The sequence below is a fragment of the Trypanosoma equiperdum genome, assembly GCF_001457755.1.
Source record: "Trypanosoma equiperdum strain OVI genome assembly, contig: ctg_471, whole genome shotgun sequence".
Classification (NCBI taxonomy): Eukaryota; Euglenozoa; class Kinetoplastea; order Trypanosomatida; family Trypanosomatidae; genus Trypanosoma; species Trypanosoma equiperdum.
In genome coordinates, this window is record NW_027124389.1 from 17,399 (window position 1) to 32,989 (window position 15,591).

The 15,591-nt window shown below is 48.7% G+C and overlaps 6 protein-coding genes across 6 annotated transcripts; all 6 read left to right on the forward strand.

The window, feature by feature from the left end:
- Positions 1-1,502: 1,502 nt before the first annotated feature.
- Positions 1,503-3,740, forward strand: TEOVI_000199200 (uncharacterized protein; the record flags this gene model as incomplete). Its single annotated transcript, XM_067225133.1, has 1 exon — positions 1,503-3,740. One exon carries the CDS (start codon positions 1,503-1,505, stop codon positions 3,738-3,740), a length of 2,238 nt encoding a protein of 745 aa, XP_067081234.1.
- A 1,318-nt stretch (positions 3,741-5,058) lies between these two features.
- TEOVI_000199300 (uncharacterized protein) lies at positions 5,059-6,105 on the forward strand (the record flags this gene model as incomplete). Its single annotated transcript, XM_067225134.1, has 1 exon — positions 5,059-6,105. The coding sequence occupies one exon, from the start codon at positions 5,059-5,061 to the stop codon at positions 6,103-6,105; it is 1,047 nt and encodes a 348-aa protein (XP_067081235.1).
- An 819-nt stretch (positions 6,106-6,924) lies between these two features.
- Positions 6,925-7,749, forward strand: TEOVI_000199400 (chaperone protein DNAj, putative; the record flags this gene model as incomplete). The annotated part of the gene is made up of 1 exon (XM_067225135.1): positions 6,925-7,749. One exon carries the CDS (start codon positions 6,925-6,927, stop codon positions 7,747-7,749), a length of 825 nt encoding a protein of 274 aa, XP_067081236.1.
- Positions 7,750-8,235: 486 nt separating this feature from the next.
- TEOVI_000199500 (uncharacterized protein) lies at positions 8,236-9,687 on the forward strand (the record flags this gene model as incomplete). The annotated part of the gene is made up of 1 exon (XM_067225136.1): positions 8,236-9,687. One exon carries the CDS (start codon positions 8,236-8,238, stop codon positions 9,685-9,687), a length of 1,452 nt encoding a protein of 483 aa, XP_067081237.1.
- A 1,777-nt stretch (positions 9,688-11,464) lies between these two features.
- Positions 11,465-13,171, forward strand: TEOVI_000199600 (ATP-dependent DEAD/H RNA helicase HEL64, putative; the record flags this gene model as incomplete). The annotated part of the gene is made up of 1 exon (XM_067225137.1): positions 11,465-13,171. One exon carries the CDS (start codon positions 11,465-11,467, stop codon positions 13,169-13,171), a length of 1,707 nt encoding a protein of 568 aa, XP_067081238.1.
- Positions 13,172-13,811: 640 nt separating this feature from the next.
- Positions 13,812-14,573, forward strand: TEOVI_000199700 (transmembrane emp24 domain-containing protein; the record flags this gene model as incomplete). Its single annotated transcript, XM_067225138.1, has 1 exon — positions 13,812-14,573. The coding sequence occupies one exon, from the start codon at positions 13,812-13,814 to the stop codon at positions 14,571-14,573; it is 762 nt and encodes a 253-aa protein (XP_067081239.1).
- Between the last annotated feature and the right edge of the window lie 1,018 nt (positions 14,574-15,591).

The following is a 15,591-nucleotide window of genomic DNA, read 5'->3' on the forward strand; positions in this document are numbered from 1 at the left end:
TTTCAGTGTTTTACGGTGAGAAGTGGACAGACATGATGGGGGAGTGAGAAGAGGAAAGAGGATGTGTGGGGTAGTGGAATGTAAATATGTGTGATCACTTCTAGTTTATTGTGTTGTATCGGTAAACCGGTCCTGCATGTGAGGGTTGTGAACCGACCACGGCGTTTAATCTTGTTGATTATTTCTAAACTTTTTCATTTGCTTCGCCTTCCACCATTTGCTTGGCATTCCCCCCTTAGTATTCATCGGTTTAAATTCTTTCGTTTGTTGGTTTCTCCGTCAAACTGCCATAGGGCGGCACGCCAATTCGTATATATATATCTTAAGCTACAATTTTTGTCTTTGCTGCTGTTGTTTTTTCTTTTCCACTGCTTCCCATGCTTAACTTTCTTCGTGGCATGCTTGCCATTCCCCTCGGAGCAAGTACAGACCTGTGAAGAAGTTTAGGAAAAGCCCGAAGATAATAAGGGGAACAAAACGAGTGGCATGGCGAGGCAGGCAAATATGTTAGCTCAGAAGAAGTGTGGCGGCACACCTTTTGTGGCTATTTGCCCACTGCAACAGGCATTTGCTTCACTCACCATTTAAAAGAAACCATGTATCAAAAGTCCTATCATTTGTGTATTCGTGCTTTTTTTTTCGGTTTTCGGTTGTTGTTGTTTTTTTCGCCGCGCGTTTTTTGCCCTTGCTGTTTTATCGTCTCTCTCCCCTTCCTTTTCCCCCCTTTTGGTCACTTACCGCCATGAGTAGCAAGCAGACGAGGAAATGAAATCCCATCTTGCACTTGCGTATTTCTCTTCGCACGTTCCATGTGTTCATGAAGTTCACATGCGTTTCTCTTTTCACACCCGGTCATATATATCTTTGAACACCCCTTTGTTAAACTTTTTATGTTATTACCTGTGGTGGGTTTGGGAAGTGAGAAAGCGGGAGGGGAAAGGAACGACTGTAAAATAGTGCCTTGGGGGGGGGGGGGCTCTGTGTTGATGTGTCCCTTTTCCTTTTCAGCCTTTTTTTTGCCTTTTCCGCGCATAAAATGTAAGGTGCCCAGGGGCGCATTTTCATCGTTCCCGCCCCACGCATATGTGTGTCAGTTGTGCTAGTGGGTCTGCGCGTAAATGCTAGGATGTGGATGTGGATTTTCAGATGTACCCATATCTGTTCACTCTTGTTTGCTTGTTTTCACTATATATATATATACATATATATGGGTGCATGTATATTTGATTAAAGTGCCTCGTTCTGTTTTACCCACACCCCGAATTTGTTTGTGCCACTGTCTTCCCTCTTCTTATACCCTTTGCCAATGCTGAAACTTTTTCTTTTACTTTCAATGTGCCCACCTTCTTGTACACTGTGTGTACTTTCAAATGTGTTCCTGCGTGCGTTATATATGTCATTGTTTTCATGTTTCCTTCCCCTCTATACCCCTCCGTTTCTTTCTTCTTGTGTTTCATCTGCTCACATATGATTTGTAGTGCACGTGGGGTTGCGGTTTCCTGATGCCCTCCTCTCAGTGGGTAATTTGTTTAGTATCCATCCGGTTTGACATCGACATAGGCCCTGTCGTGGATCACGTTGCTCCCCATGACGTTTTAACTGAAGAGGGGAAGCGACTCCTCACGCAGGCCAGTTTTCCTGACTGCAATCCGGAGTACGGACACGACCTTATCTTCTATTTTCAAATGAAGGAGGACTCTCTTGGTGCAAGCAATACACATAGGAAGGACGCTGAAGGTTCGAGGAATGGCGCCAACACATCTGTGTCCACAACCGTAAAGGACCCTACCTTACGCACTCTAACCTCGGCGACAAATATTTATGGAGCAACTTACTTCCGTCAAAAGAATGATGCGTCGGTGCCGCGTGGCTACGTCCAGCAGGCCTTCGTATTGTTGTCTCGTTTGCCTTACTTAGTTGTGCATGAGCTCATTCTGCGCGTTGTAGCTCCTCGCCTCTGTCAGTGTTGTCCGTTCTCGCCTGACACGGAGGTGAAACCGGTGCTGAGTGCTCTGTCGGCCGTACCGTTCACGGCTTTTGAGCTGGACCCTCTCTTTAATCCCACTCAGTGGTCGCAAGAGGGTGTGTTGGAGCGGGCCCTAGAGGAGATTGGGGGCTGGCCGACGCCCCATCCGCACGTTCAGTATGACGTCACGCTCCTTGGTCAGTCTTTCTCATTTATAACGGTAACACGACGGCTGCAAGCACTGGGTGTGCAACGACCAGTAGGTCCACGCCGGCATGTGATGAATTTAGATGGGCGTGTTGTATTTTTAGGAAATAAGCACCAATCAATGTGCGAGTATAGTATGCTTCCGCTTTACACGCTTCTGAATGAGCATCTCAGCAATCTAACTCGCATATGGGAGCTCATACTTTCGCATGAGCCTCTATTTATTTGGAGCAATACACCTTCAATGGCATCTGGTGCTGCAATAGCTGTTGTATCTCTCATTGAGCCGGTTGTATATAACGGCCTTTTACGTCCTTACTTGACGGTGCAAGATGAGTCGTTTGCCTACCTGAGCCAGTTGGGAAAGGCAGAACCGTTCTCACGGAGCGATAGTGTTGTTGTGGCGTCCACAAACCCGTTCTTTTTCCGCGCGTTTGATGGCTGGCGGAACCGACTGACTGTGATGGACAGACTGGCTCGTAGCAGTGGAAGTGCGAAGGTGGTGGGAGGGGAAACTGTTGGTAGCGGAAACGATAGTGATCCCGCAGTGCACGACGACAACACTGTCCCTGTTGTTTCTCGACAGAATAGTGGGAGTGCGTGCCCCTCACCCATACCGGATGGCAACCCGAGCGGGTGCATTCCTTCGCCCGTTTCACCGTTTGTCCTCACGTACGAAAGTTTTCACCCCACCCTGACCGCCGCCAAAAAATCGGTGGCGCGTAGTGCATCCCCCTCTCAACGTGCACACACAGCTCTCCCGAGCGCGCGGGGTGCAAGTTCTTTCACGTCACCGTTCTCGTTTTTAGTTGACCACCGTACGCAAACCGCCGTTCTGCTCAGGCGATTGGAACAGGCGTCACATTTGAATGCAGAGGCTCAGCTGGCTATGCTGAACATGCACAATCTGGATGCTTGTGGTTGCTCAGACGACAATGTAGCCGACGGCTCTGAGGGTGGTGTAGGGGCTGTTGGGAGCGGTGACCACGGAGGTGGAGCGAACAACTTGCGCCAGTTTTTCCAGCATAATATTGCCGATGATATAGTGAGAAAGTTCTTCGTGACGCTAACGCAGGAATTTCTCATGCCCGTGCGCGCCTGGTTCCAGGTGGCAACGAGCAATTTCAACCTTTTTCATCTGTGCGACCCTGCCATCTATGCGGCTCTCTCGTCCGAGTCGTTTTTGCAGTTCCTCAAGAACAGCAGAGAGGGCATACCCTCCTTCCTTTCCCATCACCCGTACAAAAAATACAGCGGTATGTACAAGCGCTTTGCTAGGGGTTGTTTGTTTCAGTCGTTCCTTTTAAAGTTAGTGGATACAAAGATACGACGTGAACTAGAAGAACTGCAGCTGGATGTTTGGGCCGCTGAATATACGACGGAGAGGGAACGAGTGGAGATGATTGTTTCGCTCCTGAAGCTTGTGGAAAGGGAGGTGGCGCATTCCCTGGATCCTGATGTTGTATTTGTCACCTCAGCGGTGTCGTTGCTTGTGGGGATGGCAACATATGTTAGCGAGTCGCTGCGAGATGAGCTGATGGCTGCGATAAGTAGGTTGAAGCCCTGATGATGCGGGGGAGCGGGAGGGTAAATTGTAAGGAAGTGTATGTGTGAGGCCAGAGCAGGACAATAAATATTGCTAATGTAAGGGCGCAAAAGTGCATACGAGTAGGTGCTTCTATTTCCCCCTCCTTTTTTGCCCCTCTTCTCTTTGACCATTGTTTTGCGTTAAATTTTGCTGTTCTTTTTTTTTTTCGTTGTTCTTGTTTCACTTGTATCTGACCTAATATGTTGGTGTCGGCTGAAGAAACTGCTTGCCAGAAGGAAAGTTCATTCTGTTTGAGCTTCCCTCCTTCTGAATTAGTGGTCTGCAGCCGCTGGTAAACCCCTTCAACTCTTTCTCTGCACGAGCCATGAAGAATATATATATATATACATATATATCAATATGTATATGTTGCAGCCATAATGTGTACTAGCATGGAAGCGTTCGCTTGCCTACTTGGAAGTATGTTGGGGGGAATTGTTTCCCCGTGTTGGCCTGGTGTTTTTTCATCCTCTTTTTTGTTTGTCCTTTGTTCATATAACTCGTTTTGTGTTAGCGATATATATATATATATATATATCTTTCGCCATATTCAAGTGAGACAATGTGCGAAAGAACGGATGGAGGCGTGGGGAGCCGATTCTGTCTGACCGTTGCTTGCCTTTACCTTTCCTTGCTTTTCCACATGTAAACGTTAACTACCACCCTTTGTGTCTTTCGTTACTTCACCCTTGCATTTCCTCGCCTTAGGTGTGGACATAAGGAGGGTACCGCGACAGAACATAGGGGAGTTTTTTTTTGTGCATACGTATATCTGCGTTTGTGTCCTCCTCTCATCAACCGCAATGCCACAGAAACGGCATACCACTTCTTAGGATTCCCTTCGTGACGCGAATATGCGAAGGGGTCCCTTTTTATCTAACCGCTTGTGTGGTTCCGTGCTTGTGCGAAACCATAGGGGTATAGGCGGCGCATGGGGACCGAACTGCCCACAGAGGTTATGGAAGGGAGGAATAAGTGAATGGACATGGACGGATTCATCAAAATTATCTGCCAGTAGTTTACCACCCGTTCACCACAGTTAGTTGCATCGACCACCCATCAATGCTTTGTACAAGAAGAGCATCTTTCCCCTTTCTTTTTTGTCCGACTCGGAAGGTGAAAGAAGATTGAAAAGAGACAATATTGACAGCCATAGAGGGCTTGCAGCGTGGGATAGTGTGCGCACTGGGGGTGTACAAGTGGGTACGCAAAAAAATATTTCCCCCTCCCTCGAAATTTTGTTTCTGGCGTTTTCGTCACGCCTTTTTTTTTTTGTATTTGAGGGTGCTGTGCATACATGTTACTTAGTGATGAGCACCTGGCATTGCTGGCGAAGTACTACGCCACGGTAGAGTTCACAGGTGAACAGAAGGACGCGCTCATAGAAAAATACTGGGAGGCAAATGAAGCTGAGCGCAAGGCCATCGCGAGGGCCTACGCATCGCTCTTTGCCAATGACGCCGACTTCATTCAGCGACTGCTTGCCCACTACGATATGCATGTTAGCCCGCATGTGAGTCAGGGTGCGAGCAGTTGCAATGAGAACGGTGAACCCTGCAAGAGTGAGGCGGAGTTATCGGCAGGCGCTCCCGCTGAACAGGACGGAAACGGCTCCAATAACGGCAGTCTACCGGCGCGGCCGGCGAAGCCGTCGAAAGGGCCAAGTGGCCAACAACTCACGTACTCTCAATTGGTTCTGCGTACGGCAATACAGGACCAGTATTCCAAACTTAGTGGTGACGGCCCCTTTCCGATGGCCTTCGGTTTGGTTTTGTCCGAGGAGGAGCGCCGTGAAGTCATAGATTTGTACTCTCTGCAATTCCAATACCCCGATCAACCAGAACTGCAGCGTCTTGTCATACTCCCCCAAACGCATTCCACTCGTACCAGGCGTCGTGCGAAAGGGAGCTACACATGGTACCTACGCTCGCTCAACACTAACGAAATGGTGTGCGCCGTGACAATTATGGCACACCACTATGAAACGCACCACTTCGTCGAGGTGCCGCTGTTCGCAACTGGGGTTGGGTATAAGAAGCATGGCTTCGGCAGGCTAATGAACGCAGCACTGCTGCAGTGGTGTGTAGAGACGGGGTTCGAGTTTGTGATGATATCCGCTGACGTTAAGGCGATTCCTTTTTGGTCCCATCTTGGCTATAAAACTATGGAAAAATCTGAACTCACACGTATTGTCTTCTATTATGAGCACAACTGTTATAAATTTAAGGGTGCTGAGGTTATGATTCGGTACTGCCGTACGTGGCCTACGGACGGAGTAAAAGAGGCATTGGCTCGAGTGCAGAAGGTGATCGTGTCGGGACATGTGGGTTTAATGGATGCCTAGGGCGATTCTCCTTGCATGTGTGTGTGTGTGTGTGTGTGCAGATGTTAATCATAATTACACGACAAAAGGAAAGTCGGGCCTCATTTGTTGCTCTCTATCTCTTTGTGCATTGGTTTGCGTGCGTAAAGTGTTACCTCCCCGGCTAAGTGTGTTTGCTGTTTGGCGGGAGCAAAAGAAAAAAAGGAAACGAAACCGGTAGCGATGCATTGATACGTGTGTGTGTGTGTGCTCACACTCGCGCATTGTGCACCATTAAGTATTTCAAGATATACGAATACGTATATGCGAACTCGTATAGGATAGTTGTTAATTCTGGCCCCTTCTATCTATATTTTTTGTTTGTTACTTTTCTCCTGCACTCTTGTGTTATCATAGTGTTGTATTTTTACACATTTCCCCTTCCTAATTGCAGCACTTGTGACCCCGTGGCAGTGTGCCTGCTTACGTGTGTTGGTGCCCCATCAACTCTGTGAAGGTGAGAGTGCAGAGCGAAGGGATAAAAGTAAACAAGATAAAAGGGTGATAAAAGAAAAAAAAAGAAAAAAGGGAGGGAGGAAGAAAAAAAAGAAAAAGGTTACCCAAGGTAACCGTGAGGAGAGTGGAAGGAGGGAGTGTAAGAAGAAAAGTACAGGAAAGACCGCAATTCCACTCACTCGGACAAAACCCTCAAATACGTACCGCGCATTTGTCCATTCGCACGGGCCTAGCGGAGCCAAACAAACAAACGAGGGTGAGACAGGTAGTAGAGATCCAGGTTAATAAACTGTAATTTGTACCAAACGAAAGGCGCACGAGATACCAAAGTAACGCTGAAGGAGGATGAACTCTATGGATGATGCGGCAATTGTAAATCACGTTATTAACAACAGAAACAACTACTACCGTATTTTGTTTTTGGAACGCACTGCCACCAACGAGGAGATAAAGGCAAACTACAAGAAGATGGCCTTGAAGTGCCATCCGGACAAGAACAAACACAAAAATGCGAGTGACGCATTCAAACTGCTAGGCACCGCAAACAGCGTCCTCTCAGATCAGGCGAGGCGACGAATTTACGATTCCCAGGGTGCTGAAGCCGTACGGCGGCACGACAATGGCGGGATGGGCCACAGGGCACCTGGACACGGTGCATATTACAACGCTAACGACCTCTTCGAGGAGTTTTTTGGGCGTGCTCATCGTATGCATACTGAGCGGCCGTTTGCACACGAAGCTGAAGTACCCGTTAATTTACTGATGGCGCTGCCGTTGATCTTCTTCGTGATTCTGGCGTTACTCATCCAGTCGTCTCTTACTGACTTAAGTGACTATTCAAATCCCCATATGCGCAGGGGTGGTGGCGGTGGTGATGGCATAGATACCTTCAGTTTGACGCCAGACCCCGAGCGTGGACATGTTGTGGAACGTTTAACGGCTCTGAAGGGAGCGCGGGTGAAGTATTATGTCAAACCGAAGTGGAACGAGCGGGCGTCGCGTGGGAGTGCTGACGTGCGTCGAATGGAAAGGAACGTCGTGCAACAGCAGCAAGAATCTCTGGCTCGTCGCTGTGAGGCGGAGTCACTCTCCTACAGAGCACGCGGGCGAAAGGAAACGCCCCCGGTCTGCTCCGAATACGAGTCTTTGCGTCAAGCCATGCACCGTTAGGCGCGCACTTCACTCCGGTGTGTTTGCAAGGGACGGTTTCGGCGGGTTGGTGTTACGGTCCACACACACACACACACACAAGAGACTTTTGTGTGCGTGGGTGATCTTGTGTTCTGCTTTCTCTGTATTAAACCTAATGTTGTGCACTCTGCATTTCTTGTTGAACTATTTGAATGTGTGTCTCAATCCCTACAAACGACCCTCGCTACCATTTTGTCGCCGAATTTGCTTCCCTTTGCCCCCGCCCATGTCTTCCTCGTCATCTGATCACGCACAACGGCAATGCTTCTGTGTAGCGTCCGAGCTTCGTCCTTCGCCTCCGCAAAATATAGTAATAATAATTATTATTACCACGCACGGCCTTTTTCTTTTGAACAATCGTGTATCATAGAAGTTTTCAAACACCTATAGAAAGGACACTACACCAGGTGGAGTGATCTCCCATAGAACACAGCCAGCTTCCATTGTATAGAATTTGCCTTATGGATGCCTCACTGCCCGCGGAGTCCACTGCGAACCCACACGGCTCCCTCGCTACCCCACGAGCAACCGGGTTCTTACACCGCAACTGTTACCTTACATGGTGAGCGGAGGGTAGCGGATGCATATGCATCTGAAGTTTGTTGGGGCGGCCAGACTGGCACAAGATGGGGCAGCACACACCGTGGGGTTGAGCAGGCTGACGTGTGGAAAACCGCATTATGCCCACAAGCGGCATTTCAGAGAAGGGCGTTGTCCCTACTTGGTGAGGGTCATACGGGAACACGCCATGGCCTCCTAAAAGAGCCCCATTTGCGGTGCTGTGATGCAGGTGAAACCGCACGTCCTACGAGACATATTGAGCGCCACCGTAGTCCCACGACGGTTGGTGGCGATGCAGTTCAACAGCTTGGCACAACATTATGCCATAGTAGTTATTGCCGAATGCCTTCGGTGAATCCTCCGGCAACCGCGTACGAACGAGCCCTTGCAAAGCATGGGAAGCGACTCCTAGCTGCGGTCCAGAGGGAGCAGAGAAGAAATTTAGAAGAACAGCGGAATCGTCAAGTGCTTGAGCGCCGCAAGGCTCTTTACGAAAGGTATACCAAGTGGAATCGGCAGTCGACTCATAAGAACGGCTCGGAGCAAACACCAGCGGCGGCTTCCCGCTGTGAAGAGGTTGAGGCCCGGCAGCACAGTGCGCTCACAGTTACCATCGGCGCTTCTGAAACTGTTGGAAGTTCGCCTTCATCACTCCCAGGTGGGGGGACTTTAGAGACGACGTTACAAGCAACCAAACATTTGCTACTTGAACATACCACAGAGGTTGTGGGTTGCTCTACAGCTCCGTTCAATGAGCCTGTTGGGGGAAAACATAACCAAATGCCGCGCAACACCATGTACCCCAAGGAACTACAGGAGCCACAGAACCATAATTTGGCAGAGTGCGAGTGCTCAACCTCGTTCATGGCGTACTTAGCGGGGAGGCTTTCACCGAGGAGACGCTGCGGGGGTAGTAGGTTTAATCCCGGATCTGGTGGCAGAGGCGACTTCATCCACGTGTGTTGGCCTCACTGCTTCACTCCACCGCGCCCCTTACCTTGCAGACAAGTTCCACACGAATGGGGAAGAAACCTTGTTGCTTCCCTTGCAACGTGTGGTGACGCCGATGGTGAGGGACTGCGGTGGGGATTGCCGTCTCCATTGAGTTGCGTGCTTCCGGATGATATCCATCAAACTTCGCTGCGGCGCTCTCCTCGCACTGCTGAGGCAACCGCTCTTTCGCAGCGGTACTGCACATCTTTGGATGGTAGTGTAAACGAATGTGCTGGGGAAGAACGGCATCTGCTCACCTTCATGCGACCAATGGACCAACCACGCCCCCTCTTGAGTTACCACAGACCGAAAACAATATGTGAGGATCAAGGAGGCGCTTATGCTGCTTCGGCATGCCCTTAAAGGTGTGGATGTGGTTACGCTTCCAAATTCGTTTGTTACCAGTGACAGTTTAACCAAGTTTTGGACTTTACTGCTGGAGAGTTGAGGAAGAGGGAACTGTAATTTTTTTTTACCTGTGCGTGCCGAGTGGTATATGTGTACGTATGTTTACTTCCAGCCTGAGCTGGCGAAAAGAGCAAATTGAGTCGGAATATGTAGTGGTTGCTGGGTTCCTCCGCTTGAAGTGTAGTGGGAAGTTGTACCCTGGTTGACTGAGGACTCTCTCTCACTACGCCCTCATGAATCTTGTTTCCACATCGCTCATCCGCCTGGCGGTTGCTTACAACGTTCGCATATGGTCGTAGTTACGCCTTTACAGGGGACGTGTGCACTTGCGCCCCAAGCGTTGGGGTGAATGGGAGGGACATGTTTTTTCAACTCAGTGTTTTGGGGGTAACATTGGCGACGACATTGAATGTCAGGATGTTCCCTTGTTTCCTGTGTAATAACGGCATTCTGCGCTTTACTTTTGTACATGCCTTTTTCTTTGATTCCTATCCTGTTGCTGGAAAGCAAGCACTTTCTATAATTGCTGTTCATCCCGGTGCCACGTGTGCCCTGCATTTTTTCAAGGGGTCCCTGATCGATCCATTATAACAGCAGCAGTGAACTTGGAAAGAGGGAAAAAGGACAATGTGGCACGCTACGTACACCTTGGTCTGAACAGTAAGGGTTATATGTCGTGGACTTGCTGCCGGCGGTCGCGTGATGACCCAGTGGTGTCTACGATTAGGGGCTGAGCGTTAGCCAAAGCAAATCCGCTTTCCGAATCTGTTGGCCCCTACAAGGGCTAAAGGTCTCACGAACTCGAAATGTTAGCCATGAGCCACCTTTTTTTTGTGTATTCGTTTCTTGGAAACTGCGTATTTTGTTGCGGTGCATACATCCAGTTGTGTGTGTGTGTGTGTGTGTGTGTGTGTGTTGTGGATCGAAACCCACAAAAACGGAGTGAATTTCCGGAGTTTAGACTCATTTCTCTATTTTCAGAACGAGTATACGGGGTTGTGTTAGTTTAACCATTACTGGAATATTTTTCCGTGCACATCCTACGCTGTGGTAGTGTTATGATGGGAAACGACAGCAATAACGAGATGGTGCCCTCATCCTGTTTGATGTGCCATTTTATGTTTACTTGGCATGCTTATCAACAATCTGCGCACCTTTTCCTGCCTTCCTCTTCTGCACCACTGCCCTTTCCGATTTTGGTCCGCGTCACGGTACTGCGTGCTTGCTTAAGAATCTTCGGTTGAGTGGCAAGTGTTAGTGTGAAACTACCGGACTGAATCCAACGCACCTATTCAACAACTCACGCGAAGGCTCACTCGCAATATACGATGTGGGGGTAGTTGGAAGGGATGCGTATGTGGCCGTTTTTTGTAAGCGCAACCTGCGGCAGAGTGATGTGGCTACTTTGCCTTCTTGTTTCTGTCTTGCCGCAGTATTTCCCCTCTTTTTATTTTTTTCGCACTGTTCTGTCCCTGAAGTTTCTCTCGCCTTACGTAAAGTTCACGAAGAAAAAAAAGCAAAAGGTCTACTAATCTGTGAGGAAGAAGAAACAGGGGAACCTCCCATACTTTTTTAGGTGCGACCACTTCCCCACACATAGGGGAGACGGTGATTAACACCCAAACAAACAGAAAGGTTGCAGATCTTTTATTTCTGTAGTATCCACGTGTTGCTCGCTGTTCCGCAACTTAGTGCGAGCTGTTTGACTGGAGCCTTCTTTGGATAATCCAGGATGGAGGAGACGTACAGTCCCTTTACGGGACGTCAAGGCCAGTACAATCAGGGCTACAATGGTGGAGGGCGACGAGATAGCCGCGGCGGTATGGGAGAAAGAATAAAACCCGTTGACTGGGGGAATGTTTCTCTCGTTCCCGGAAACTGGAAGGTTCTCGATGGTAAGGCGATCAAAAAGGCAGGGGAGATAAAGACATCCACCCCAGAAGCGGGACAACTCAGCGAGGAGGAGGCGACGAAATGGCGAGAAGAACATGTGATCACCATATGTGGTGATGATTGTCCTCCACCTATGTCATCGTTTGATCACCTGTGTGGAATCGTTCCACCATACCTTCTAAAGAAGCTCACCGCCCAGAATTTCACTGCACCAACTCCCGTGCAAGCGCAGTCATGGCCCGTTCTTCTATCTGGTCGTGACCTTGTGGGGGTTGCGAAGACAGGCTCCGGAAAGACGCTTGGCTTCATGGTTCCTGCCCTCGCCCACATTGCAGTGCAGGAACCCCTACGCTCCGGTGACGGTCCAATGGTTGTTGTACTGGCTCCCACCCGCGAACTTGCTCAGCAGATTGAAGAAGAAACAAAAAAGGTTATCCCCGGGGACGTGTATTGCGGTTGCGTTTATGGAGGAGCACCAAAAGGACCCCAGCTTGGGTTGCTGCGGAGAGGTGTGCACATTCTCGTCGCCACACCAGGTCGTTTGATAGACTTCTTGGATATTAAACGCATTAACTTGCATCGTGTCACCTATCTCGTTCTAGATGAAGCAGATCGCATGCTTGATATGGGATTTGAGCCGCAGGTTCGCAAAATATGCGGCCAGATAAGGCCAGACCGGCAGACAGTCATGTTCTCCGCCACTTGGCCACGTGAGATTCAGCGACTGGCAGCAGAATTTCAGAAGCAGTGGATACGCATCAGTGTGGGCAGTACGGAACTTCAGGCTAACAAGGACGTCACTCAGCGTTTCATTCTCACACAAGAGTTTGCGAAGCAGGACGAGTTGAGGAAGCTCATGCAAGAACATCGGGAGGAACGCGTGCTGGTTTTCTGCAAGATGAAGCGGACTGCGGATGAGCTGGAGCGGCAACTAAGACGATGGGGCTACGATGCAATGGCTATTCATGGTGACAAGGAGCAGCGGCAGAGGGAGTTCATCCTAGCGAGGTTCCGTAAAGATCCACGATTGTGCCTTGTCGCCACAGACGTTGCTGCTCGAGGTCTGGACATCAAACAATTGGAAACTGTTATAAACTACGACTTCCCCATGCAGATCGACGACTACGTACATCGTATTGGCCGCACAGGCCGTGCAGGCGCGAAGGGAGATGCGTTTACGCTTATCACGAAGAAGGAGGCTCAAATAACACCTTCAGTGTTGAAGGAACTTATTGGGATCCTGGAGCGCGCACAACAGGAAATACCTGATTGGATGATCGAATGGAACGCGCAACAGCCGAGATACCAGGTGAAGCGGAATCGCGGTATGAACGGGTTTGGAAGACATCAAAGCGCCCCCTTCCTGCGTAACGGTCACCGCCCATCGTTCTCAGCGAACGGGAATTATAGTGCTCACGGAAATGGTACATTTGGCCTTGGAAAGCACAACGACGACGCTGTTCCCTTCTCGTCATCCGCTATTCAATACAAGCGATTTGACAGTGACGACGAGGCGGAACCGTCCCGCAAGAAATACGCGAGATAGGCGGAATCCGTTTTTCAACCGAAATCACGATACATGTTGAGCCAGCACCAGCAGTGACTGATGATGAAGGGGAAAATGGAAGATTTTTTGATCAACAGCTAGTAAGTTAACGAGTAATACGCAATGAAAAGCGATCGAATTCCATGAATTGTTCCGGAAGTGAGAACAGTAGGTATATATATATTTATATACGTAATGAATATGGAAGGAACTGGTAAAGGAAAGTAGTATCGTTCAACAAAGTAACCTTTAAAAAAATTGTAACGAAGGAAATGTGCACTTCTCTTCTTTGAGTGCAGGTGAATCGCTTGACGTTCCTCATTAAATACGGGGAAATGAGAATCGGTAGTGGATGAGTGTAAGCTCCGTCTCTGACAGAATCTACCGGATTTTTGTGACGACACTTGCAAAAAGCTTGTCGATCCTCTTTTCATGTGTGTTGTAGACATTTCCCCAATCGGCTCTTTCTGCGCATCCTTTTTCAAATAATTACACTAAGACAAATGTTGTGCTATACAACAATAAGAGGGTGTTGCATCGCGCTTAAAAACGTTTGTAAACTCCATTGCCGCTCCTGCTATCATGCTAATCCCTTTGTTACCCTAATTTACCATGAGATAGGGAGGCGCTACGTTAGCATATGAATACTATGCAGGGAATTATGAGAGATCTGCGGATGGTTATGTCCCCCTTTCTTCTTGTTCTCGTTGTCGCAATTTCCACACCGGCCAGTGCTGCCCGTTTCTTGCTGCAAAACACTCAGCCAATATGCTTTGTTGAGGAGGTAGGAGAGGACACGCGGTTCTTGACGGGTGTTTACACGCGCAGTGACTCTCTGCCCTATCCACCTACTGTTAAAATGACCATCAAGTCACCGAGTGGCTCGGTGACGTGGGAGGGCAAAGTTGTGGCAGGAACAAACTCTTTCAGCGCTCCTGTCTCAGCTGGGTCCATTGGCAAGTATCAGATTTGTGTGAGTGTGAGCACATGGGGATTTAGGGCTTCAGATGATGGATCATCTGTTGTTATGGACGTTAACATTGACCAGAAAACAGCTGTAATATCCAAGACGGAAGTGCCTATGCTGAAGAGACAGAATGTGGGGGGTATGGAAGTGTTCACTTTCCGAGACTTTGGGGGCCAACAAAAGGATATCTTGCGTCCACCAGAATACTTTAAACGCGTTGAAGGTGCGCTGTCGAAGCTGTTGATGCAGGTGAAAGACGTTAGTTCCGGTATTGATCACAACATTGAGCGTTTCTCACGCATGTTTACCACTTCAGAAAACACCCACAAGCGCATATGGGCGTTTGGTGTGCTTACCGTGGTGGTCACGATCGCCACCATATGGCTGCAGTTCCGCCTACTGAAGTCCACTCTGCGGGAGAAGAAGTTGGTGTGATGCCCTTATGATATGACTCCTTTCTCTTCTCCCGCATGGGGTTTGGAGACCGGAAGTGTACTCCTTTAACTCCTAAATAGCAAGTGAAGCGTGAAAGTAAGGAACGACGAAGAAGCCAAGGGGTGGAGTTATCATTTTTTTTTACCTTCTGGTGGGGCGTAGTTCCTTTAAAACTTGTGAATTTTTCTTACCCGATGGTAGAAGTGATAGAACACAAGCGAAGAGGAAATGAGAGACGCGTAGCAAAAGGTTTATAAAAGGAGGAGACTGGCTCTGCCTTGGTTTGTGTGTGTGACGGCGGAGGGAAGAGGATGAAAAGGGGGAGCGTTGTTTCGTTATTTACGTTTTTTGCAATTTCCAGGTGTGTTTTTCTTGTTTCAAGAGGGAGGCTTAGGATACCGCAGAAAATGCGACACTAGACCTACTTGCCCACACGCCACAACGAGGGTGGAAGGCAGCAGTACAAAGGTAACACTTAACGAGCACGGACCAACTATGAAAAAAAAAACAAAGATAACACTGTTCGTCTTACAAGCGACTTCTCCAATGTCTGGTGTCACTGGGATACCTCTCCACCTCATTCGCCACCGCGATAAACTCATTTATCGAGCAGAACTTCAACACTTGGCTCTTTTAATTTCCTGATGAATTTATGGGACTTGATAGAAATCTAGGTTAGAGAAAACGTCGGTTATATTGCCGTGTCCAGTCTAAGGAAACAATGAGCGATGGGCGATATTTGGCTCTCATCTCTGTGTGATGACATCACTAAGCGTTTCTGACGGAATTCGTATGCTGAACACATAACAAACGCAAATCACTCCACACTGATAACAGCTCCGCAGGCCCCAATCCCTTACCGTACATTCGCAATGAGGCAAACGATGAAAAAATAAATGGATCGCTGACTCTGAACACATTATCTGATTGACAGGACATTTCTTTGACTATACCTCTGAATTGTGCCCCACTTCTCTCTCCATTCCTCCCTCTTTCTGTTGGTTTCCCCCCCCCCCCC